This window comes from Trachypithecus francoisi, unplaced genomic scaffold (genome assembly GCF_009764315.1).
Source record: "Trachypithecus francoisi isolate TF-2019V2 unplaced genomic scaffold, Tfra_2.0 Lachesis_group10, whole genome shotgun sequence".
NCBI classification, from domain to species: domain Eukaryota; kingdom Metazoa; phylum Chordata; class Mammalia; order Primates; family Cercopithecidae; genus Trachypithecus; species Trachypithecus francoisi.
In genome coordinates this window covers 81,781,424-81,808,429 of record NW_022681455.1, presented here as the reverse complement: position 1 = coordinate 81,808,429, position 27,006 = coordinate 81,781,424, and the positions used below count along the sequence as shown (strand labels likewise).

General features: G+C 46.6%; 1 protein-coding gene across 1 annotated transcript in view; it reads left to right on the top strand.

Moving 5' to 3' along the window:
- Window positions 1–27,006, top strand: part of GSG1L (GSG1 like) — a 269,946-nt gene that overhangs the window by 215,085 nt on the left and 27,855 nt on the right. Inside the window, exons 4-5 of the mRNA XM_033217915.1 lie at window positions 2,218–2,329; window positions 18,703–18,870. Of these exons, the coding sequence (XP_033073806.1) occupies window positions 2,218–2,329; window positions 18,703–18,870 (280 nt within the window). The remainder of the gene's footprint in view (window positions 1–2,217; window positions 2,330–18,702; window positions 18,871–27,006) is intronic.

Below are 27,006 nucleotides of genomic sequence, written 5' to 3'. Positions count from 1 at the left end.
GTCAGATTTTTGAAGCAGAATCTTTAAAATGCAATCAGAGAGTTCCACCAAGGTATCTTTACATGAACTATAATTTTTACTTATTGAATTTCCTTAAAGCATGGTCTTTCATATTTGGGAATAAATAGAATTTAATTTAGGAATCAATGCTTTTCTAAACTAATAGTTCAGAAAATTAATTATTTTGCCAACGGGCTAAGTCCAGCTTCTGGGTGGGAGATTTTGTATTAAAATACTGTTGTGCTTCTACTATCCCGGCATAAGGAGTGGTCCTTCTCATGAATATTCCAGCCCTCAGAAAAGGAACTGGCGGAAGACTAAGAAAGGGGTCAGCACCCTTCTGAGTGGAAACAGCTTCAATTCCAGAGAGACTCAGCACTGGGCAGTAATAAAGAGGAGAGACTTGTCCCTTCAGAAAACAGATTGTATTGTAAAGTTACAGTGATTAAAACAGTGTGGCACTGATTCAGGAACACAGAGAAAGATCGGTGGGACAGAATGACAAGTTAGGAAGTGCACCTGTGTATTTGTGGGACTTAGAATATGGTATAAAAGTGTCCCTTAAAATCAGCAGAGGAAATACAAAAATTAGCCGTGTGGTGGTGCATGCTTGTAGTCCCAGCTACTTAGGAAGCTGAGGTGGGAGGATCACCTGAGCCTGGGAGGTGGAGCTTGCAGTGAGCCCACAGGGAGCCACTGCACTCCAGCGTGGGTGACAGAGCGAGACTCAGTCTCAAAAAAAAAAAGTTTATTAATTTTTTTAAAAAAATGTAATCTATGCAGCAGACAGGATTAATATTCAGAACATACAAAGAATTCCTGCCAATTGATAAGGAAAAAGATTTTTAAAAACAAAAAGAAAATTGGCAAAAGATACAGACATTCAAAGAAGAAGAAATAGAAGTGGTTAATAAATGTGAAAAATGCTCAAGCTCACTAGTACTAAGAGAAATACGACAGGCTTTTGGGGAACCCTTTCTCCCATTAGCAGCCAGGCAGTTCTCTCTCCTCTGTCTTAAAAGAGTGGAAGGTCTACAAAACACTGAGAAAATAATGGTCCCCCAACCCCAGCAAAAGCCCACTCTACAGCTGGCTCTTCTTACTAGATGGGGGAAAATGCTTTAAATATAAACAATTTAGCCTCTAATCCCAGCACTTGGGGAGGCTGATGTGGGAGGATTTCTTGATCCCAGGAATTTGAGATCAGCCTGAGCAACATAGCAAGACCCCCATTTCTACAAAAACGAAAATACAAAAAATTGGCCTGGCATAGTGGCATGCACCTGTAGTCCCAGCTACTTAGGAGGCTGAGATGGAAGGATCACTTAAGCCCAGGAGGTTGAGGCTGCAGTGAGCTATGATCATGCCAGCCTAGGCAACAGGCTAAACACAAAAAAATCCATGAAGTTGATTTCATGACTCACTAAGACTTGTGGGCTAAATCTGCAGCAATGCCTGTTTTTGTAAATAAAGTTTTATTGGAATACAGCCATGCTCACTCATTTCTGTACTGTCTGCAGCTCCCCTGGTGCCACAACAGCAGAGCTGAGTCGTTCCAACAGAGACCATGCGGCCCACGGAACCTGAAATATTTGCTTCCCTGGCCCTTTACAGAGAGTTCGCTGACCTATACACAGATATGACTCTGCATCTCCTTTGCTTACATTTTTTTCAGGGCTCCCCTTTGCCTTCTAGCCCAGACTCAAGCCCCTTAGTCTGACTTAGAAAACCACTAACCTCTGGGCCAGAAGTGATGGCTCATGCATGTAATCCCAGCACTTTGGGAGGCCAAGGCAGGAGGATCACTTGAGCTCAGGAGTTTGAGACCAACCTGGACAACATAGTGAGACCTCATCCTTACACAAAGTTTTTAAAATTAGCCAGACATTGTGGTGCACAGCTGTAGTCCCAGCTACTCAGGCAGTTGGGGTAGGAGGATTGCTTTAGCCCAAGAGTTGGAGGCTGCAGTGAGCTATGATCGTGCCACTGCACTTCAGGCTGGCAACAGAGCAAGACCCTGTCTTAAAAACACAAAGAAAGAAAGAAAAGAGAACTACCCCGTCTGGCCTCCCAAGCTGTTCCTGCTGACCTCCCTTACCCAGGGGTCCCTGTTCTCCACAGTGATCATAGGCAGGCAGGCAGCAGAGAGGCTGTGGGTGTGTGGGGACAAAGCCCTTCCTTCCTTCCTGACGCTTTTCTCTGCTCTCTGCCCCGCAGGCCTCCTGGGAATGGTCGCCCACATGATGTACACACAAGTGTTCCAGGTCACCGTAAGCCTCGGCCCTGAAGACTGGAGACCCCATTCCTGGGATTACGGGTGGTCCTTCTGGTAAGTGGCTTTAACCTTCAGGACAAGAGCAGCTTCAGGCACCAGAGGCCCAAGGCATGCTGGGACTTCAGCAGCTCAGCCCAGTGGGGTGGGGTGGTGGGAGAAATGGGGAGAGTTGGAGTGACTGCAGTCCAAAGGCACTTTGAGACCCCAAGGCAGAGATTGGCAAACTAGGGCCTGTGGGTCAAATCTGGCCCACCACCTGTTTATATGCAGCCCTCAAGCTAAGGATAGCTTTTGGATTTTTAAATGCTAAGAAAATAAATCAAAGGAAGAGGAATGCTGTTTTGTGACATGTGAAAATTACATGAAATTCAAATTTCAATGTCCATAAATAAGGTTTTCTTGGAACACAGCTACTGTCATTGTTTTGTATTATCCATGGCTGCTTTAACACTGAGATGGCAGCACTGGGCGGTGGTGACAGAGACTGAATGGCTCACAAAGTTGAAAATACTTACTCTCTGGCCCTCTGCCTACCCCTGCCTAAGAGGCATGCTATGGAAGGTTGGAGATGGAAGCTGGCAAGACCTGAAGTTAGATGAGCTGTGGAGGGTTCTGGGTGGTCCTATGGAGTAGGTGGACTCCAGTGAGAGGCTCTGAATACAGGGAACAGGTCAGCACCTCAAAGCGGGGTGTGCGTATGAAAGGCATGATTAGTCAGGGTTCTTTTGCTTACCAGTGATAGAATCCCAAGCTTAAGTGAACAAGGGGTATTCATTTGTTTGTGTAACTGGAAAGTCCAGGTGGAACAGTTAAGGTGCTCTGGGTTGTAACAGAAAAACCTACTCACATTAGTCTAAGTAAGGAGATATCATACATTGGTTCATGGAAAGGACAAGCATAGCTATGGTGTGGACTTCAGGACATGTTTGATCCAGAGTCACTGAGGTCAGAAGGGCTGAGTTCTCTTCCTCTGTGTAGTCATCTGAGCTTGACGCCCTCCACATGTTTACTTTGTTGCTGGGCTGGCTTCCCTGTTGGGGAGAGCTCTTCCTAAGGCTGGGTAAATCCTCCTTCCCTTGTAGGAGAGAAAGGGCTTCTTGTTCTCCAATATTGACTAGAGTCCCAAACTTCCCTCTGGTGGAGTTAGGTCATGTTCTCTCTCCTTAATCATTGCCACAGCTGGGGGAATGTCATGAGCTTATTCCCTTAGCTTGACCAAGCCCACCTCTGGAGCCAAGAATGAGTCAAAACCTCTCAAATGGTGAATGGATGGAATAGATGCTGTGTGAGCTACCACAAAGTCTGCTTCAGGCACAGCTGGATCCAGGTGACCAGATTTCATCTGGAACCCAGTCATGCCCTCTCCTTATCTTGTCTCTCTCTTGTCTCTCTTCCCTTTGAATTAGCGTTGGCTTCATTCTCAGCTTTTCCCCCAATGCTAGCAAAGATGTTAGCAAAGATGATCACAACACACAGACCAGGCTTCCTTTTTTTTTTTTTTTTTTTTTTTGACAGAGTCTCTGCTCTGTCTCCCAGGCTGGAGTGCCAGACTTCCATCTTAAAAATGTATCAATACCAGCAGAGAGATGGGGTTTCTTTCCCATATTTCCAGCTAAAATCCTGGTTATGACTTTCATTGGCTTAGCTTAAGTCATGTGACCAAACCTGAACCAATGATTTAGACTCTGAGGGAGACTGGAATGACCTGAGTCACATGGTCCAGAGAGTGGCATTAGCTTCATCCAAACCCTTGGACAGAAAGAGAAGGAGGTGAAGTCTCTTCAGGCTGGAAAGACAGAGACCACAATTGTCCACTACACAGGACATCCAGGTCTGGGGCTGGTAGTTGGAGAGCATTTATCCGTTCAGTCATTTAATACATATTCGCTGAGTACTTCCTCTAGGACAGCTGTTCTTCTCGGTACTGGGGATGCAGCAGTGCTGATACAGCGTTGCAACAGGGATTGAGACGTGTGAACCAGCCGTATCTGAACTGTGCTGTGATGTAGATGTGTGTGGCGAGGGGAGTTCACAGGCAGCTGCAGGAACACAGAGGAAAGGCACTGACTGACACAGCTTTGGGTGGGGCGGGTCCCCAGGAAGAATTTCGAAGGCAAAACAGGAGAGAATCGGGTGCCAGGCAGAGGGAACAGCAGGTCCAAGGACCTGGAGTTGAGAGAGCATCTCAGAATGGAGCAGGAGGGACTATGATTATAATTTTTAAAAGATCCTATTCCAGTTCAGTGATCACCCCAACTCCGTCTCCACTCTCTGCTCAACTCCATCCTTTTAAAACCAAAAGCATTTGCCTTGAAGGGACCTTGGCCCATTAACCCTGGCCCCAATCCCTTTAAGTAGAACAATCCCAGGGAAGCCAGATGAGGCTCTGACCTCCCTTTACCCAACCTTTCCTCCTACAACTGTTCCTCCCTGAGACCTTGACCTTGGCAGTTCATCTCCCTGAGCTAGAGAAGGGCACAAAGGAAGGGAACTAACATTTGTGAGTGTTGAGGATGTGTGTAATAATTTCTTAGATTTACTGAGCACTGATGTGCTGCGAATCAGGTAGGTATTTCATGGAGGCACAGAGAACTTAAGTAACCTGCCCGAGGTCATCCAGCTGTGAAGGGTAGGGCTGGGATTCAAACCCAGGCAGTCGGGCTCCACAGCCATACTGGAAGCCTCTCTGAGAAGATGGATAATAATAAGAGAGTTCATTGATGTGCTTTCCATGATGTTCCACACATGGTGTGTGCTTAGTAAACACCAGCTCTTATATTGCTGCTCCTGATATGAAATTTAACACATGCAATATCATGCTAGTGATATGAAATTTAACATGAGCAATATCATGCTACTGATATGAAGTTTAGCACATGCAGTAACCTCGTGTTGCATATGCAGATGCTGAGAGTCAGAAAGGTTGGATCACTTGCCCTGGTGGGAACCGGTTCCTGCCCCTCAGTCCCTCTTTCCAGAAGGCCCTGGCTCTCTCCTCTTGTGCTCCGTGTCTCAAGTCAAGCCTGCTGGTGTCAGCCAGAGGAACATTCTTTCCCTGGAAGGGAGGGCCTTCTGCCCTGCTCCTCTGCTCCTTCCTTAGGGGCTGGCCTCCCAAGGGGCACCAAATTCTCATTGGACTTATTAAAGCCTGAGGCCCAGTGTGCAGCCCCTTTTAGGGTGGATCCATCTCTCCCTGTCACTGAGACCTGTGAGATGGATCAGCCCATTTTTCATCCCTCACATCTGGGGCCTCACCAGGGCTGCAGCATGTCATCTCTCTTGTTTAATATGTGTGAGGCCGTTTGTCAAAATTCTGGCCCGAGAGCCTCCCCTGCTCCCTCCCCTGGTACTGGAGAGAGGAGAACAGCTCCGAGAAGAGATGGCACCGGCCTCTGTCTTCCTGCCCAGCAGGGAAGAACAAGCTGCAGGGGCTCTGGAAGCTGGAGGGGTTTTGAGGTGCTCAAAGCCTGTTGAGTGCCAGCTTCTTAGAGGGACACCTTTGTAAGAAGTAGGCCGGGTGCAGTGGCTCATGCCTGTAATCCCAGCACTTTGGGAGGCCGAGACGGGCGGATCACGAGGTCAGGAGATCGAGACCATCCTGGCTAACACGGTGAAACCCCATCTCTACTAAAAATACAAAAAAAAATTAGCCAGGCGCAGTGGCGGGCACCTGTAGTCCCAGCTACTTGGGAGGCTGAGGCAGGAGAATGGCGTGAACCCCGAGGGCGGAGTTTGCAGTGAGTGGAGATCACGCCACTGCACTCCAGCCTGGGCAATAGAGCGAGACTCCGTCTCAAAAAAAAAAAAAAAAAAAAAGAAGTAGAAGGTCCCCATAGTTAAGAGTCTGACAGCCTGGGGTTCAAATCTCACCCCGACGCACACTGCTGGGCCACCGTGGCAGCATGGAGGGGCAGTCGACAGTGTGGCCCCTGGAATCAGACAGTTTGGGTTTAGATCCTACCCCTGCCCCTCATCAGCTGTGGACCTTGGCCAAGTCACTTACCTCCTCTGCACCTCTGTGTCCTCAGCTGGAAAATGGGACAGCCTGAATTTCTGCCTCATGGGGGTCTCTTGAATTGTGTTCATTTCTCTATTGAAGTGTACACATCACCCCCAAATCTAGTAAAAATGAGTTATTATGTAGTAATAATAGTAACTGGTAAAAAGGCATTGTTATTTGTTCTTACGTTTGGTGGTGGACCAGGCTCAGCTGGTCAGTGCTTGCTGGGGACTTCCCTGAAGTCACACAATGTCACTCCTGCTGCATTCTGTTGATTAAGAGCAAGTGACAGGGCCAACTTCAAGGGGAGGCGTGAACCGCGGGAGGTGTGGCTCCCTGGAGGCCAGCTTTGGAGACAGTAACCAACACGAGGAGCGAGTGAATCAACGCATGTGGAGCACTCAGCACAGAGTGTGCTCGGTGAGTGCGAGTCCTCCTGCCCACTCCTCCTTTTGGCCCCGTGTCTCAGCTCTCTCTACCTGGGACAATGTCAGGTCGGGACCCTGATGGGCGCCCAAGCAGCTGCTTGGCTTAAGGGGGCAGGGACCAAGTGGATCAGATTAAGGTTAGGGCAGGGCAAAGTGGCTCACCTGTAATCCCAGCACCTTGGCCGGCCAAGTTGGGAGAATCGCCAGAGGCCAGGAATTCAAGAGCAGCCTGGGCAACATAGCCAGACCCAATCTCTAAAAAAATAAAAAATAAAAAAAATTAGCTGGGTGTGGTGGTGCACACCTCTAGTCCCAGCTAATCTGGAGAGTAAAGTGAGAGGGACACTCAAGCCCAGAAGGTTGAGGCTGCAGTCACCTGTGTTCGTGCCACTGCACTCCAGTCTGGGCTGGAGGCTCTACCTCAAAAGAGAAAAAGAAAAAAAAAAAAAAAGATTAAGGTTATGACACCTACTTTGTGCTGTGCACAGTGAGAGGCACTTTACAAGCCCCGAGCTGCCTGGTCCTGTCACTGATCCCCAGGAGAGGGGCTGCCATCCTCCTTCAGGGACCAGGACACAGGTTGAAAGCCACACAATTAGCCTTGGATGCTGTGAACTGCACGCAGCCGGGGCTGAACCCAGCCTGCAGATGTTTTCTTAGGCCTGCCATTGTGTCTTATAAAAGTTTGGATTTGTTTCTAACATCTAAAATGGTAAAACTTCTACATAAAAGTCCAGGTTTCCGGTTCGTGATCATTGGAAGATCTGTTCCTGCCTAACCAGCATTGCCACCAGGCAGCCTGCAGATAAGGCTGAGAATGGCTGAACCTTTAGATAGACGTCTGGTTTCCAGCTCACCCCCAGTCCCCACCGTGCCCTATTGCCTTACATTTACCCATGCTTCCTCACTTAGTCATCATTTGCCTGACCTTGCAGGAATTTGAGTGTGTGGCCCCTGCTTGGAATGTCAGCTTTCCTGGTGACCGCAGAAGTGTGGAAAGCTAGCCCTGCACTTTCTGCTTCTGTTTTGCATTTGATCAACCTGGAGAGGAATGGAAAAAGGTCTCCTTCTACTGCTGCACACACAGTGAAATCTTATCTCAAGCATTCACTCTGCAGACTGAGGGTAGTAGGACATCGTGGTGTGGAAGATTATAAGAGCTGGAGGGCCCAAAGAAGTTCAGCAATTTGGCCCATGTCACACAGCAAGAGAGCAGCAAGTTGGGCCAGATCTAGGGAAGGTTCTCACTCCTGTCCTATTGGCCCCTTTCTGCTTCTGGGGCCCTGTCCCTGTGGAATACAGGCCTCACTGCTGTCCCTCCCTCCTTTCTAGTCTCCATGAATATGTGGAAACAGCAAACCAACCTCTTTCCCCTCTGGGGACCCCAGGCGGCCCCTTCCCTCTATGCAGGGGTTAGCTGGTATTCCAGCAGGCCGATCCCTTAAAGGATTGAGTCTGCCACTGTGACCCTACCAAAGCCTGGGCCCCAAAGACAACTGTAGGGGGTGTGTGTGCTGATGTCTCTGCTGCGAGGCTGTGTGATCAGCAGCAAGTTTGCCCTTCCTCATCCACCCAAGGCTGATGGCTGTGGTCTCCTTTCTTCTAAGACCAGGGTTGGGGAAAAGGATGTGGTTGCCCAAGGGTGCCCTGTGGGCCACGGAGGGACCAGCTGGGCCCTCAGAGCCTGCCACTATCCAGCTCCTAGTCCCATCAGCTCTTGGGCCCTGAGGGTGGCCTGGATTACGCATCTGCACCCAGCCCTGCCCCACATGGTGAGTCTGTACCCCTCTGGTCTGCAGGCAGCCAGGGCAGCCTTCCTTAGTGATCCGTTACAACCTCCCCACTGGGTAGGGCCTGGAGTAGGTTGCAAAGTGGTGTCCATGTGTCTCTAAATCTGCTCCCCCTGTGTCCCTCTGCCCCTGCTGCTCCCAGGGGATGAAGAATTGATAACCCCTGTCACCACCCTCCCCTTTTCTTCCTATGGTGTCCAATCTGCTCTTGGCTCTGGAAACCAGGCCAATCACCCACGCACCTCCCTGTGCCAGTTCAGAAGTGCAAGCTGCTAAAACCAGCAGGTGTTCTGGCCGCAAAGTTTTCAAACTGTGTATTTGGTGGGCGCGTTGGGGCCCTGGGGGGTGAGAGGAAGAGGGAGATGAAGGCTCATGGATATAGCCTCTCACCCACGCTAAAACCAGAGCTATGTTTTCATATCTGTCTTTTTCTGTCTGCTTTTATTTTATCTGTATTTATCCATTCATTCCACAAGTATTTACTGAGCACCTACTATGTGCCAGGCACCATTCTAGGTGCTAACGGATAGTAGTGAAGTGAACAAGGATAGTAATGAAGTGAACAAGGCTCCCATTTTCATGAAGCTGGCATTCTGGGATAGAAGAGGATATAATCTTAAAAAACAAACACTAAGGATTCCAATTCTGAGAAGACAGAGTAGACATGCTTCTCCCTATTCCTCCTGCTCCATGCAGCTAAAATCATTGGACCTAAAGATAAAACAGACATCAGAAGACTGTGAAAGGTGGGAAGAAGACAGTAGGCTGGTTAGGGACCAAGAAAACAACACATTGCTGGGTTCTTTTGGTGTTTTATAGCCCAGATTTGGAGCTGAAGAAGTCAGCAATTCAGAAATGCCAAAAGAGCAGGATTAAAAAGATGCCCAACTGAAGTCCGCTTTCTCTAGGCTAAGGACCAGGAACGGGTCAGCCCACTGAGACAGAAAACATTTAACAATAACTTCGCTACTCAGTCACACATTACAGAAAGGAAAACAACTGTGGCTTCACCCACACTCATGCCGGCAAGGGAATGGGGTGCTTAGATTTTGGTGACAATCGCCAGGTGGACTTTCATCTCTGCTGGGCAGTAACAAGGTGCCCCTCTTTCTCCCTGCAGGGATTGTGTCAGAGGAAAACTGGTGGAGAGTTTGGAGTTTTGCCACTGCCTTGCAGTAATAAGAACATCTCTCTCCCCATGGTGTCAGTGATGTGTGGGGAGCAGTGATGCGGCCCTTGGGCCCCTCCCTGCCAGGTATCAGCAGAGGCCTAATGGGGAGTCTGAACTCCCACCCCTACCCTCACCTGGTAAGAACCAGGAACCATCTCCATCTTGAACGTCAGTGGTGGCTGATATGATTAGGCTTTGTGTCCCCACCCAAATCTCACCTTGAATTGTAATCCCAGTAATCTCCATGTGTGAAGGGAGAGACCAGGTGGAGGTAACTGGGTCATGGGGGTGGTTTCCCCATGCCGTTCTTGTGATAGTGAGTTCTCATGAGATCTGCTGGTTTTATAAGGGGCTCTTCTGCCTTTACTTGGCACTTCTCCTTCGTGTGTAGCTTTGTGAAGAAGGTACCTGCTTCCTCTTCACCTTCCGCCATGATTATAAGTTTCCTGAGGCCTCCCAAGCCATGCTGAACTGAGTCAGTTAAACCTCTTCCTGTATAAATTACACGGATTAATACACTCGCCCAGCGGGAAACCTAGGCTTCTACCCCTACTTGGAAGTAACTGGGCAGAGCCTCCACCTCGCCAAAGCTGCCTTGCCAGAATGATGTGAAAGGAAATCAGTTAGAGCAGATGGTTTAAACAAGATCCAGGGTCTCAAAACATACCCCAAATGTCAAGGTTGCAATTAAAATCATGTATCATGCCAAGAACCAGCAAGATCTCAACTTGAACGAAAAAAGACAATCAATAGATCCCAATGCTGAAATGACAGAAATGTTAGAAATCATCATAAAAATGCTTCAACAAGTAGTCGCAAAAACCCTTGGAAAAATAGAAAGTCTCAGGAAAGAAGTAGAAGATAGGAAGAAGGACCAAATGGCAATTTTAAAACTAAAAAATTCAATAACCACAATAGAAAGCTCAATGGTGGGGCTCAACAGCAGAATGGAAGGGATGAAGGAAAGAATCAATGAACTTGAAGACAGGACAATAGAAATTATTTAATTTGAACAACAGAGAGAAAATAACTTTTAAAAAACTGTACAGAGCCTTAAGGACCTCTAGAACTATAACCAAAAGTATAACATTGGAGTCCCAAAAGTAAAGGAGAAAGAGGGCGAGACTCGACAAAGTACTGAAAGAAGTAATGGTTAAAAACTTCCCAAATCCCGTAAAAGATATAAACCTTCAGAATCAAAAGCTGAATGAATCTCTAAAATAGTATAAATTCAAAGAAATCCATACCAAGACACATCACAGTCAAACTTGAAAAAGAACTAAAGTTAAAACAAACAAACAAATAAACAAAAACACAGTGAGAGAATAACATCCTCCCTAACTACAGAGAAAAAAATTCAAGCAACAGTGGATTTTGCATCAGAAACCATGGAGGCTAGAAGGAAGTGGCACAACATTTTCAAAGAAAAAGAAAATGAAAATGCTGAAAGAAAAGAACTATCAACTTAAAATTCTATATGCGGCAAAAATATACTTCAGAAATGAAGGGGAAATCACAACATCCTCAAATGAAGAAAAACTAAGAACATTTGTTGCCGGCAGACCTACCCTAAAAGAAAGGCTAAAGGAAGTTCTCTAAACAAAATGGAAATTTGAAAAAGGGAAGTTTTGAATATAAGAAAGAATGAATGAAAAATGGACAGAGAAACTTTACTTCTCCTTTTTCTCCTTTTGAGTTTTCTAAATTATGTTTGATGGTTGAAGCAGAAATCATAATATAGTCTGATGTGATTCTAAATGTATACAGTGGAAATATTTAAGACAATTATGTTATAAATGAAGGAAGGTGAAGGGTCACAAAAGGAGCCAAGATTTCTACGCTTTACTGAAAGGCTGACACCAATAGACTGTGATTAGTTATGTATATATAATGTAAGACCCAGAGCAACCACTAAAAAAGCTATATATAGAGATACACTCAAAATCACTATAGAGAAATCAAGAATTGTTTGAGAAACCCGTGGGAATGCAAGAAAAAAAAGAGAAACCAAAAACAGAACAAGTAGGAAAGAACAAAATTAGTTGGCAGGCTTAAGCCATAATATATCAATAATCACTTTAAATGTAAATGATTTAAATACACCAATTACAAGCCAGAAATTGGTCAAGTGGATTTAAAACATGTGACCCAAAACTATGTGCTGTCTATAAGAAACTCACTTCAAGTATGATGAGATAGATAGGCTGGAAGTAAAAGGATGAAAATCATCTCTCATGTAAGCATTAATCAAAAGAAAGCAGGACTAGTTATATTAATATTAGATAAAGTAGACTCAGGCAAATAAAATGACCAGAAATAGACATTAAATAATGATAAAAGAGTCAATCCACTAAGAAGGCATTGCAATCCTAAAAGTGTATCCACCAAACAACAGAGCTGAAAATCTGTAAAGGAAAATTTGATGTAGCTGAAAGGAGAAATAGGAAAATTCACAACTATAATTAGATATTTCAATATAGCTTTCTCAACAATTAATAGAACAACCAAATGGAAAATCACCAAAGATATAAAAGAATTCAACATCATCAACCAATAGGATCTAATTGAGAAATGTTTCAAGTCAAATCAGCTCTCATCCCAAGAACCTAGAAAAAGAAGGGCAAAATAAGCCCAAAGCCAGCAAAAGAAAGATGAGCAAAAATCAATACAATTGAAAACAAAAAGTAATAGAATCAATGAACCAAAAACCTGGTTCTTTGACAAGATAAAATTGACAAACCTCTCGCAAGAGTGACAGAGAGAGCAGACAGAGGAGAGACACAAAATGCCAATTCAGGAATGAAACAGAGGATGTTGCTGCAGACTTTGAGGATATCAAAAATATAGTAAGAGCATACTACAAACAACTCTACACACATAACTTTGACAGCCTGGATGAAATAGATCAGTTTTTTTAAAAGCCCAAACTGCCACAACTTACCAAATGCGAAATAAGTAATTTGAATATCCCTATAACTACTAAGGAAATTGAGTTTATAAATAAAAACTTTCAAAACAGAAATCTCCATGTCCAGATGGTTTTACTGGAACATTTCACCAAATATTTAAATAAGAATTAGCATGTTTTTTTCAGAAAATAGAAGAAGAGAGAAAACTTTGCTGTTCACTTTATGAAGCTAACATCACTCTGTTATTAAAACCAAAGATAGTGCAAAGAACCACAGACTAATAGACCCCATGAATATAGATACAAAAATCCTTAGCAAAACAATAGCACATGGAAGTCAGCAATATATAAAAATAATTATACATCATGATAAGTGGGGTTTATTCTAGGGAGTATGACTGCTTCAATATTTGAAAAATCCATCAGTGTCATTCACCATATTAACAGGCTAAAGAAGAAAAAAATCACATGACCATATCAATGAATACAGAAAAAGCATTTGACACAATTCAACATTGATTCATACTTTTTAAAAAACTCTCAGAAAATTCAGAATAAAGGGGAACTTCCTCAACTTGATAAAGACCATCTATAAAACATCTGCAGTTAACATTATACTTAATGTTGAAATACTATTTTCTCTCTAAGATTGGGAACACCACTATTATTCCACATAGTGCTGGAAGTTCTAACTAGAAATACGACATAGAAGACATGAAAGACATAAGGCATGAAAAGAAAATAAAAGGTATACAGATTGTAATAGAAATAAACTATACCTATTTGTGGATGTCATAATTATCTGTGTAGACAAATCCAAGGAATCTACCAAAAAAAAGCCTAGACTTAATAAATAAGTTTAGTGCTGTCTTAGGATAGAAGATAAAAATACAAAATCAATTGTATTTTTATAAACTAACAATGAACATTTGGACAACAAAATTAAAAATATATATCATTTATACTAAAAAAGCGAAATACTTAGGCATAAATCTAACAAAACACTTACAGGACTTGTACACTGAAAACTGTAAACCGTAGAAAAATACCAGAGAAAGAAATCAAAGAAGATCTAAATAAATGGGTAAATATACTATGTTCATGGATCAGAACACACAATATATAGTGAATACGTCAAATTTCTTATAGATATAGAGAAAAGTATTCTAAAATATATATAGAAAGGCAAAGGAATTAGAATTTCTAAAACAATTTTGATAAAGAAGAATAAGGCAGAATGAATTACAGTACTCAATTTCAAAACTTACTGTATAGCTACAATAATCCAGACTGTGTGATATTAGTGGAAGGATAGGCACCTAGATCAACAAAAACAAAATAGAGGACTCAGAAATAGACCAATACAGATACGCTCAACTAATTTTTGACAAAGGCACAAATCAGTTCACTGTGTGGGTGTGTGGTGGTGGTGGGGGTGGGGTGGGCAGGGAATGGCCTTTTCAACAAATAGTGCTGGAGCTATTGGACATTCACTGGCGAAGATAAACAATCAGCCTTACTTTAAACTGCACAGCACTTGCAAAAATTAATTTAAAATGGATCACAGATTTAAGTATAAAATGTAAAACTGTAAAACCTTTAGAAAAATAAGAGAAAATCTTTGGAATCTAGGGCTAGGCAAAAAGTTCTTATATTTGATATCAAACACATAAAAGGAAAAATGGATTAATTGTAATTCACCAAAACTAAATAATTTTGGTCTGCAAAAGACCCTATTAAGAGGTTTAAGAGAAAACTATAGACTGAGAGAATATATTTGTAAACTACATTTTTGACAAAGAACTAATCTCTAGGATATATAAAGACCTCTAAAAACTCAGTATGAAACAACAACAGAACAATCCAATTAGAAAGTGCGCAAAAAACACCAATAGACATTTTGCCAAAGAGAATATACAGATAGCAAATAAACATATGAAAAGTTGTTCAACCCCATTAGCTGTTAGGGAAGTGCAAATTAAAGCCACAATGAGATATTATTACACATCTATCAGAATAGCTAAAATAAAAAATAGTGACACCACTAAATTCTGATGAGGATGTGGAGAAACTCATACATTGCTGGCAGGAATACTGTATTTAGCAATATAAAGGAACAAACTACTGATGCACACAATAACTTGGATGATTCTCCAGATAATTATGTTGGGTGAAAAAAAGCCAATCCCATACATACTCCTGTATGATTTTATTTATGTAAAGTGTTTGAAGAGGTAAAATTATTGAAATGAAGAACAGGTGGCTGACAGGATTTGTGGGAGGTCAGGAGGGAAGTGGCTGTAGCTATAAATGGCACAGAAGAGATTCTTGGTCTGTATTTTTTTTTTTTTTTTTGAGACGGAGTCTCGCTCTGTCACCCAGGCTGGAGTGCAGTGGCCGGATCTCAGCTCACTGCAAGCTCCGCCTCCGGGTTTACGCCATTCTCCTGCCTCAGCCTCCCGAGTAGCTGGGACTACAGGCGCCCGCCACCTCGCCGGCTAGTTTTTTGTATTTTTTAGTAGAGACGGGGTTTCACCGTGTTAGCCAGGATGGTCTCGCTCTCCTGACCTCGTGATCCGCCCGTCTCGGCCTCCCAAAGTGCTGGGATTACAGGCGTGAGCCACTGCGCCCGGCCTTGGTCTGTATTTTGACTGTATCAATGTCAATATCCTGCTTGTGATATTGTAATATTATATTGCACTCGTTTTGCAAGAGTTTACCATTGGGGGAAACTGGCTAAAGGGTACATGGGTTCTCTCTCTATATAATTTCCTACAACTGTTTGTGAATCTGTAATTATCTCAAAAGGAAAACTTTAAAAACAAGAGTAAACAAATGAAAGGAAAAAAGATAAAGAGAATTACAGGGTGTGATGAGGGTTGTGATGAAACTAAAGAGGGGCATGTGATATAGAATGATGGAGAGGGGGCTTCTTAGAGATAGTAGACAGCAAATGCCCACTGAGGAAGGGGTGACATTGAAAGGTGAGAAGGGACTAGCTGGGCAAAGAGCCTGGGAAAGTCCAGGGATTCCAGAGGGAGGGAAGGCAATGGGGGAGGTACGGCTGGGAACGAGTTTGGGTTTTTGAGGAGTGGAAAAGAGACCATAGGGCTGGGATGCAGAAAGCCTGAGGAATCAAGCTCAGGGTGACATGTTATTTGAAAAAAGATCTTGCATGTAAAGTAGATGGAAAGGCGGGGATGTAGGCTTTTCTTCTAGCTCAGTCTGACTTTGCACCTGTCCAGCCATTGACTGTCTGGCTCAGCTCCACCCCATATCATCTGTTTCTGGGGCCCCTGGGCTCTAGCAAACCCCTTCCCTCCCCAGCGAAGCTCCCTCCACACACTCAATCATTGGACTCCACCACTCCTGAAAGGTATTTTTGCTCAAGCCTTTAGTTTGAGAATACCCTGCTCCGTTCCCTGACTGGGACATCAGGGTTGAGTCAGACTTGGCCACCCTTAAGATCCTTGGCCATAAAGACTAGAAATTCAGGTCAAAACTAACTCATGCGAAAGAAGAGAATTTATAGCAAGTAAACATATGATAACTTTGGTTCCCAATGACCAAACCCCAATTCAAACTGGCTTCAGGGTAGAAAAAAAAGTCAAGGAAAACAAAATTAAAAAGAAAGGAATTGAGACTTCCATGATTGAAAAGTTCAGGGATAATGGCTTCAGCTCAGGGATCAAGCCCCTTTTCATGGCTCTGCTTTCTTTTTTTTGTTTTTGTTTTAATTTTAATTTTTTTTTTTTATACTTTAAGTTCTCGGGTACATGTGCATAACGTGCAGGTTTGTTACATATGTATACTTATGCCATGTTGGTGTGCTGCACCCATCAACGAGTTGACGGCTCTGCTTTCTTTTGGGTCAATTTTATTCTCAGGCTGGGTGGTGGCAAGAGGGTCCCCAGCAACTCTTGGCTCAAATCCCACCAGCTTAGCACCACAGAAGAAAGATGAGCTTTGTTTCCCAGTAGCTTCAGCCAAGTTCAGGGGTTGAGTCTCATGAACCTGACTTGGGTCACGTGCCCACCCCCAACCAATTACTATGGCCAGAGAAAAGCAGCATTTTCATTAGCCAGACTGAGGTCATGTGCTCACATAGAGGTTGGAGTTGGGGCCAGCCCCACACAAACCTAATGGCCTGAGAAGAAGGAAGGAGTAATCCCTTAACAGAATCGGAGTGCAGTTACCAAAAGGAAGAATGGCTTATGATCAGGCAACACCAACATACTCCATACTCATGGAATACAGAAAAAGCCTACTTGTTCATTCTCCATCCTTGGGTTCTGAGTTTCCATCATGCTAGCATAAAGAGATATCCCAGGTTGAAGTAGAATCTTCAGCTTTGTTGCTCAGGAGAGAGTATCTGATTGGACCAGCTTTGGCCAGATGGTCAGCCCTTAACCGGTCACCTATGAATGGTGGGGGTTGGTGAGTAACATGCTGGACAATTTGGTGGAAAGGAGAGCTCTTAGAGGGGCCAGGCTGATGCCCTAAAACTGCCTATTACAGACACACAGGGCTTCTGGAAGATCTACATCAGCTCTTTATCATGAAAGAAACAGGAACTCTATCAATGGGTTTGGTGTTAAGGGAAACAGATGATCCTTTTGAGGATCTCTTTGAGAAGGGCTGAGTCCTCAGATTTTTTTCCTTGCTTTCCTTCTGGGGTGCTCAGGGGCTGTCAAAGGGAAAAGCAGTGGGTGCAGGCAGTGGGCTTCATTGACCATGGGGAATGCAGGGGTGGTGATGATGTTCAGAGACCAGCTGGGTGGGCTGGCATCAGGGGAGGCCTGGAGCTCCCAGGCAATGCAGGGTTGGAACAACAAAACTGAGTCCCTAATTTGGAGGAAACCAGTTACCAAGGCAGAGACTGAAGAACAGGGATCCACGAACCAGGCCAGATGTAACTGAGGCCAGGCGGGTATCCCACTCCTGGTACTAAATGTTGAATGCATAGTCTTGATCAGAGGAATCAGGCAGGCCATTTCTGGAGCTGGAACTGGGTCAGTTGAGTCTCCTAGCTCTACCCCACCTTTCCTACCTTTCCAACTGTGGATGAGACAAATTCTCCACGTTTGGGCTGGGCTTAGCATGTACATTAAATGAGGGCTGCCAAAAGTCCCAGCTGTAGAGAAAGTTGTGGAGGAGAGAGCCAAGCAGGTCATTCATTATAACCTCATCTCTCAGGGGGAGAGTTTACAAACCAAATCATATGGAAGTGGGTAGTGAGGATGTTAATATTAATGATAATAATGACAGCAAGACTTTCTTGAGTGCCTACTATGTGCTGAACACTATTCTAAGATAGTTTTAATCCTTGTAACAACCCTATGAGGTAATGCTATTGTCCATTACAATGACTTGAGGTACTGGGAGCAGTGGCACATACCTATAATCCCAGTACTTTGGGAGGCTGAGGCAGGAGGATCACTTGAGCCCAGGAAGTTGAGGTTGTGGTAAGCTATGATCATACCATTGCACTTCAGCCTGGGCAACAGAGCGAATCCCTGTCTTTAAAAAAAATAGTCATGAGGAGTGTGAAACAGAAAGGGTTGGCATCTTTCCCTGGGTCATACATGAACAAAGGTAACTTAACTTTCATAAAAGATGAATTTTTAGGATGTCTGCCCCCATCTCCTTCTCCATCACCAACTCCAGCTAATCTCCTCATGCATCCTCGCTTCTGCTCCCCAAGCCTCCTACAGTTTGTGGAACATTCCCTGCTGTCTGATGCCCCATGCCTTTGTACACACTATTCCTTCTCCTGGAATGTCCTTTCCCCCGACCAACTCTCACTCTTCTTACCAGGCCGAGCATAAGTGTTGCTGTATTTTGGGTAACTTTCCTTGATGCCAGCCCCCTTGGACAGAATGATTCACTCTCTTCTTGCCTCCCCATAATGAACTCTGTTACATCTGCATCACAGTGTGCAGATAATTCTCTGTCTCTCAGACTGTGAGTGGGGCAGGGACCAAGTCTTACCCTTCTTTATGGCAGTGCCTGCTTAGGTACCAGAGGAAAAAGCAGCTGCGCAGGGATGAATGAATGTTTGGTGGGTGTGGGATTTTTCCTGTCCCTCACCCACCCTCACCATGGCATCTCTCTCCTGATCTCTTGGCAGCCTGGCGTGGGGCTCCTTTACCTGCTGCATGGCAGCCTCTGTCACCACGCTCAACTCCTACACCAAGACGGTCATTGAGTTCCGGCACAAGCGCAAGGTCTTTGAGCAGGGCTACCGGGAGGAGCCGACCTTCATAGACCCTGAGGCCATCAAGTACTTCCGGGAGAGGTCAGTGCACAGGGGGTTACCTCTGGCCACCACGGGGACTCTGAAGCCCATGGCCTGGCCTCAGTGGCCACCGGGCCCCAGTCGAAAACTGGAGTGAATGGTATGACAGAGAGGTTATGGAGGGGGGAGGCGGACGAAGGCAGAGTTTGGACATCACTATGTCGGAATTTCTGGGATATTTTAATGTTTTATGGGTCATGAGGTTGCTTTGGGCTTATGTGATCAAAGCACTAGAAACCCAGAAGGGAACCAAATTTGAGCATTTACCATTAGGTCCTATGCTTCTTGGAACCATGATAAAGAGCTAAAAAGCTGAACCAAGGTTTCCTTCTTGGGCTCTGTCATGGCATTGAGTGAAAAGAGGACCCAGCTGTGGGACTGGTGATGGCTGCAGGAGGAGGATGGCTTCTCAGTGTCAGGAACTACATGTAATCACCCGAGTCTTCAGAGTGCAGCTGGGAATAGAGGAGGTGACAATAAACAGTGGGTGGGTAGATGGATAGATAGATGGCTGGACAGGTGAGTGGGTGGATGGGTAGGTAGATGGATGACTGGATGAATGGATGGATGAATAGATGAGTGACTGGATGGATACGTGATGGATGGATGGATGGATAGATGGATGACTGGGTGGATAGGGTGGATAGGTAGGTGAATGGATGGATGGACAAGTGGACAGACTGGTGGGTGGATGGATGGATGGATGGATGGATGAGTGGTGGATGGGTAGGTGGGTAGGTGGATGGATGGATGGATGGATGAATGGATGGATGGATGGATGGATGGATGGATTGGTGAGTGGGTGGGTGGGTAGATGGATGAATGGCTGGATGAACGGATTGATAAGTAAGTAGGCAGAGTTATAGATGAGTAGGTATGAGTGGAAGGACAGACAGGCAGATGGCTGGCTGGATGAATTTCAGGAGTTCAGAAGCTGGAGATATCCTTAGACAGAACTCCTCCCAGACACCTTCTTCTGAGGAAGCCACTCAGAGAGAGCATCAGCAGCCTGAAACCTGAAATTTCTGAGCCCTCCCTCCTGGGGGTGAGTTCATTGTTACTGCTGCATCCACCTCACTCTGTACTGCTCTCCTGGCTTCACCCAGAACTGCTCCTATGGGCCAGCTACCACTGCCACTCTCCAACCTAGTACCAATCTACACCATGCCAGCTGCTCCAGTCTCTTCTGGGCCGTCAGGGGCTGCTGCCCTCTTTAGCTCAGCCCACATCCCTAGAGCTGCTATGCCTGTGTTTATGGCAGGCCTTGAAGAATCACAGCCTAGTTACTCTCTCTGAGCTCTGTCTGTCTCCCAGGCCTATCCCAATCAGTAGCAGTATCTAGAGGTACCCACGAATGGCCAAACTGGCCTGGGGTCCCTATGCTCCCAGTATCTCCTCTTGAGAGAGGGGATGTAGAACAGCAACCCTAAGTCAGAGTCAACCATCATAACTGCCATTTATGGAGCACATGTTGTGTGCCAGGCCCTGTGCCCAGGCATTTCATTTCATCCTTAAGACTTCACTATGCAGTTAGGCCTATTAGCCCCATTTTACAGATGAGGAAAACTGAGGCTTAGAGAAGTTAAGACACTTATGTAAGGTTGCACAGTGATGGAGGGGGAGTTGGGGCCCAGGTCTGCATGCCTATTTCCTAGAATGAAGAAAATCAGAGCTGGCGGTGCCTCAGAATCAGGCCACCCAGATGCAAGAGGCAGCCCCAGGATTCAACTCAGGCAGCTGCTCGAGCCCATGCAGGTGCTGTTATGCCCTGGACAGGTCTGCTTAGTACTTGCAGTTCATGTGCAGGCTGGGGGCTTCTCACAAGTCCATGTGACTCTCAGCCTTGAGGACCCTCTCTGACCCCAGAATCTGCTTTGCCCAACACGTGTGGCTTACTGGAATGCCCAGGAGACTGATGCTGTCAGGAGTTGGTGGGTGTTGGGGGATAAAGACTCACCTTCCCACCCTTGGTTGCAAAACGGCCTGGGGCACGCTTTGCCATGGGACTGGTCTCCAGGTGCCCTTAGCAGGGATCAGCCTTTATCACATCCTCTACTGGCTCCGTCCCTTCCGTGTCTCACTTACCCTCTTCCCTACCCATAGTTCCTGGGACCACCTCCCCTTAAGAAAACTACCTGTACCCAAATCCTTATCACAGGGCCTACTTCCGGGGGAGGTGAAGGAGAAGGGCATTAATGCCTTCCGGTGGCAGGGAAGGCATCACTGCACATCCTCAGCAGAGGAGGAAGAAAGGGACAGGAGGCTGCAGGGTGGGGCAGCATTGAGGAACTGGACTCCCTGTGGGGCACTTGGGAGGGCTTCAGTCAGCAGAGAAGCATGGCAGCCCATAGGGTGGGGAGGCCCACACAGGTACTCTGACTGTTACAGGCCCCTCTCTCAGCCTGCCACTGTGTCTTTCCCCAGCCACATCAGCCTTCTTTTCATCCCTTGGGCACTCCAAGTGCATCCCCACCTTGGGAGCTTTCTACTTACTGTGCCTCAGGATGTTCCTGTGAGGCCTCTCCTAATCACTGGGTCTAAACACACACTCCCCATAACCTTATCCTAGATACTCTAGCTCGTTGCTATTTTTTGTATTTTGGAGACAGGGTCTCACTCTGTTGCTATATTAGTCCATTCCCATGCTGCTAATAAAGACATAACTGAGACTGGGTAATTTATCAAGGAAAGAGGTTTAATTGACTCACAGTTCAGCAGGGCTGGGGAGGCCTCAGGAAACTTACAAGCAAGGCAGAAGGGGAAGCAAACACGTCCTTCTTCACATGGCGGCAGCAAGGAGAAGTGCGAGCAATGTGGGGAAAAGTCCCTTATGAAGCCATTAGGTCTCATGAGAACTCACTATCATGAGAACAGTATAGGGGTAATTGTCCTCATGATTCAATTACCTCCCACTTGGTCCCTCCCATGACAGATGAGGATTACGAGAACTCCAATTCAAGATGAGATTTGGGTAGACACAGCTAAACCATATCAGTCACCCAGACTGAGTACAGTGACACAAGCACAGCTCACTGCAGCCTCGACCTCCTGGGCTCAAGTGATCCTCCCACCTTGGCCTCCCAAGTAACATGCGCCACCATGACTGACTAATATATTTCATTTTAGTAAAGATGGGGGTCTTGCTATCGATTGCCCCAGATGGCCTCAAACTCCCAGCCTCAAGCAATCCTCTGACCTCTGCAGTGCTGAGATTACAGGCATGAGCCTCTATGCCTGGCACCGTTTCTATTTTTTCATAGCACCTGATACAATCTGCCAGGATTTTCTTTATTTGTTTGCCGGTTTGCAGACTGTGAGCTCTGGAATAGAAGACCTCTGCCATCTTGTTTCCCACTGTGAACCAGGCACCTAGAATTGGGCCAGGCACCTACTAGGAGCTCATTCAGGGTTTTCTGGTGATTGACTGGACTAGACTCTCGTCTTTGGAAGCTTCAGCCCTGGCTCCCTCATGCTCTTTTATTTCCATCTCCACCATCATCTCGCTGATTCAGCATCCAGCACTTCCATGCCAAAGCCCCAAGAGAGAGGATGTGATCGCCCGGTGTAGGTCAGGTTTCAGTCCCGGGCCAGACAGCAGTGGCCAGGAAGATCCGGCTAACCTGGCACGCAGCTCACCTCATCCAAGGCTGTGGATGGTGGCAATGCCCAGCCTGGCCCAGGGCCCCGAGTGGGCACTCAGCAAGTGTTCGCAGTAGACACATAAGCAACCAGATGTCCAAAGCTGCCCCATTAGCACTTCGGTCAGTTGCTACCCCTGCTACGGAGATTCACCTCCTGCGGCATCTGTGGGTAAAATCCACCTTGTTTTGCTGAGGCAGAAGACAGGACCTCTCCGTACCCCATCAACAAGAAGCTGCTGTTTGCTGGTGCCCCAGTTCCAATGGCTCCTAACAGCTCAGCCCCAAGATGAATTCTTCCCAGCATATGTGCGGAGTATCACTTTACACATTCATAACTTGAACATTATGCAGAGGTTCATCAAATTTTATTTCCCTTCCCCTCTGAGGAGAGCATTTCAGCTTAGCCAGGCTGTTCTATTTCTTTCCCTTTTTTTTTTTTGTGCCTTCCCTACAAAAAGCTCGAAGCACATAGATGTCTGCATAGGTTTTCGGCGTGGCTCAGATGCAGGGCTGACATCCTACAGTGGCCAGCATCCCTGGAGCCGCAGCCAGGGACTCAAGGGAAGGCGATCCATGGCCCCACCTGCCCAGGTTTCCTTCTCCTCTGTGGGGGAAAGAGGGTGCTATGGAAAGAGCAGGGGTTTGGAGTGAGTTTTCCAAGTCTGTCTCTTTGCTGCTATGTAATTTGGGGTGAGGCGCCGAGCCCCTCTGAGCCTGTTTCCTCTGACCCAAGATGGGAGAGTCCAGAGCTCTTCGTGTCTCAGGGAGGCTCAAATTTGAAAACCCACGTGACGTGCCACGCCCAGTGCCTGGCACGTGGAAGGCTTTGTGTGTGTGAGTTCCTGTCCCTTCTGCTCCTAATGCCCTCACCAGACCCCAGAGTGAAGCATGAGCTTGGTCATGACCAGCTTAGGGTGGAGATGGCAAGGGTGTTTTGAAGCGTAGCTAATAATCACGTTATTATCTCTGGCCCTGTATAAGGCCCTCCTCTAAATACCTTAGATGTGACTCAGTTAATTTCTGCAATGCCCCTCTGAGGTGTAAGTGTTATTGCCACCCCCATTTTACGGATGGCAAATGGAGGCACATTTAGGGAGGGCAACTTGCCCCAGGTCACACAGCTGGTAAATGCCAGAGCTGGGATTTCAGCCCAGGCCACATAGTCCTTCCCTGTGCTGTGTGGCCTCTCAGCCCTGATCAATTGTCTCTGCTGGGTATTGAGCTAGGACCTGGGCACACAGTAGGAGTGAGGGGAGTCCCATGGCTGAGGAGCTCATCGTGGGAGGGGCAGGTGAGGTGAGAGACAGACCGTGTGTGGGTTTCTGGGATGATGCACTCTGTGGGACAGGGCGCATGGGTTCCCTCACGCCCCCACCTTTCCTATCTGTGGGAGAGGACTGTCTGGAGCCCATTTCATCCAAGTCTCTCCTGCTGTCCTCCTGGGGCCCCGGGGCAAGGTGGTGCCCTGCGGGGGCTGATGGACTGGAAGGAATTAAACTGTCCCTTTCCCGCCCCTACCCCCACCCGCCACGTCCTGTTGCATTACCCTCTGCAAGAGCCAGCTGCATGGCTGAGGAGCAGTTGGCAGATTGGAAATGGTTTTCAGAGCTGTAGAAGAAAGGCATGTTATGTGTATGTGTGTGCATGTGTGTGTGTGCACATGTGTGCGTGTGCATATGTGTGTGCACATGGTCATGTGGAAGGGCCAGTATGCACATGTGTTGGGTTTGCTGGATTGGAGAGCCTGCACCCCCCCAATTCCTGCCTCACCCCTGAGAAACATCTGGAATTAAATCCTCCGTCACCCTGCCTGTTGTCCCCTCGTTTGTCTTAATTGGGCCTCCCAAGGGGAGGGTCAGATGCTGCTGAATGAAAGGTAAATATTTGCAGATTGGGGCTTTCTTGAATACGTAATGCTCAGATCTGGTTTAACAATGTGTGGAAGAAAATGAGACCTGTTGGATTGGATCCCAGAGGGAATTCAGCTGTGCCAAACGAGTGACCCGCCTCTCTCGGGAATGTGGCACTGTGTGGGGGACGGAAACCCCCAGAGCTTTTTGGGAGGGCAGATCTTCCTTCCTGGGACCCTTGAACCTCTCTCTGTACCACTTAGGACTCTCTGAAATTACTTGTTTATTTATTTTCGTGTCTATGTCTGGCCTGTTTCGGTGCACGCTCCACGAGAGCGGGGAGCCTGCTTTTCCTGATTTCCACTCCGTCCCAGCACCTAGAACCACAGAGGCTCAACAAATTATGGTATTAATTATTAACAACATTAGGCCAGGCTTGGTGGCTCACTCCTGTAGTCCTAGCATTTGGGAGGCTGAGGCGGGCAGATCACTTAAGTCCAGGAGCTTGAGACTAGCCTGGGCAACATTGCAAGACCCTGTCTCTACAAAAATATTAAAAGATTAGCTGGGAGTGGTGGCATGTGCCTGTGGTCCCAGTTACTCAGCAAGGCTGAGGTGGGAGGATCACTTGAGTCCAGGGGATTAAGGCTGCAGCGAGCTATGATGGCGCCATTGCTCTCCCACCTGGGCAACAGAACAAGACCCTGTCTTGAAAAACCAAACCAGGCCGGGTGCGGTGGCTCAAGCCTGTAATCCCAGCACTTTGGGAGGCCGAGACGGGCGGATCACGAGGTCAGGAGATCGAGACCATCCTGGCTAACATGGTGAAACCCCGTCTCTACTAAAAAATACAAAAAAAACTAGCGGGCGACGTGGCGGGCGCCTGTAGTCCCAGCTGCTTGGGAGGCTGAGGCAGGAGAATGGCGTAAACCCGGGAGGCGGAGCTTGCAGTGAGCTGAGACCCGGCCACTGCACTCCAGCCTGGGCGGCAGAGCAAGACTCCGTCTCAAAAAAAAAAAAAAAAGAAAAACCAAACCAAACAAACAAACAAACAGTATTAATTCTATTAAGTATAGTAGAAAGTGATGCAGTGCCCCTGTTGCAGACACTGTTTGAGTGCCTGGCTGACTTCCTGCATTCAGCCCTTGTGGTACACCTGAAGAAACAGACCAGGGTTGGAATTAACTTTGCAATTTACTAGCTGTGGGTCCCCAGGTAACTTGCTTCACCTCTTGGAGCTTCAGTTTTCCTGGCTGGAAAATGAGCTAATGCCTACCTCGAGGCTTTGTTGTGAGGACTTGATGAAATGATACAATTACGTTTCTGGAAACAAAGCTGGGGGGGTTCCCCTCTCCCTGCACCGCCCCCCTCTCTCCGCACCGCCCCCCTCTCCCCACCCCCGTTAGAGAACTCCCTCTGTGCAGGGCAAATAAGATACACTCCCTGCCTGAAAAGGGGGCCTGTAGCAATCGGCAAATGGTAGTCCTTGGAGAATCTAGCCTGCAGATGTATTTTGTTTGGCTTGCATGGTGGTTTCAGAATTCTTAAATTTAGGCTGAGTTTTAAAAATCAGGAAATTTCATGTTCAAATATCAAGGTTTTGCAGAAACAGAAAAAGAAATATGGCATATTCTCACTTATAAGTGGGAGCTAATCATTGGGTACACACGGACATACAGACGGGAACAACAGACATTGGGGACTGCAAGAGCGGGGAGGGAGGGAGGCAAGGGTTGAAAAACCACCTATCAGGTACTATGCTCAGTGTTTGGATGATGGGATCAGCTGAAGCACAACCTCAGCATCACGCAATGCACCCATGTCATGAACCTGCACATGTACCGCTGAATCTAAAAAGAAAAAACAAAACAAAACCAAAAAAAGGAAGACATCAAAAATCAAGGTTTTGGGCTTTTCATGACAAAGCAGAGATCTGGCCACACTGGGCCCCTGTTCCCGCATGGCAACAACAGGCTGAAACACTTGAGTTCACAGCCCCCTGCTCACACCAGAGCAAAGTGCACTGGGTGCCACAATCGAGTCTCCCGGAAGTAGCTTCGGGCAGGAGGGGCCAGTCCCACCCCAGTGGGAGGTAGAGGATAGAAGAGGCTTCACAGAGGCTGGGCACAGTGGCTCACTTTGGGAGGCCAAGGCGGGCAGATCACGGGGTCAGGAGATCGAGACCATCCTGGCTAACATGGTGAAACTTTGTCTCTACTAAAAAGACAAAAAAATTAGCCGGGCGTGGTGGCGGGCACCTATAGTGCCAGCTACTCAAGAAGCTGAGGCAGGAGAATGGCGTGAACCTGGGAGGCGGAGCTTGCAGTGAGCTGAGATCACGCCACTGCACTCCAGCCTGGGCGACAGAGTGAGACTCCATCTCAAAAAAAAAAAAAAAAAGAAGAAGAAGAGGCTTCACAGAAGAGACCACTGAGCTGAGTTTTTCAATACTCATGCAGAATTCACCAGACAGATCGGCAGTGGGTGAGGGAGGCTATTTTAGGCACAGGGAACAGAATGAGCAAAGGCCAGGAGGGGCCGACACACGAAGCACATTTAGGAAAATCTAAGCGACTTGGTGTGATTTGAGAGTGAACGCCTCAGTGGGAGTTGTGCCTGGGTCTCTGATCCTCTTCTCCTCCCAC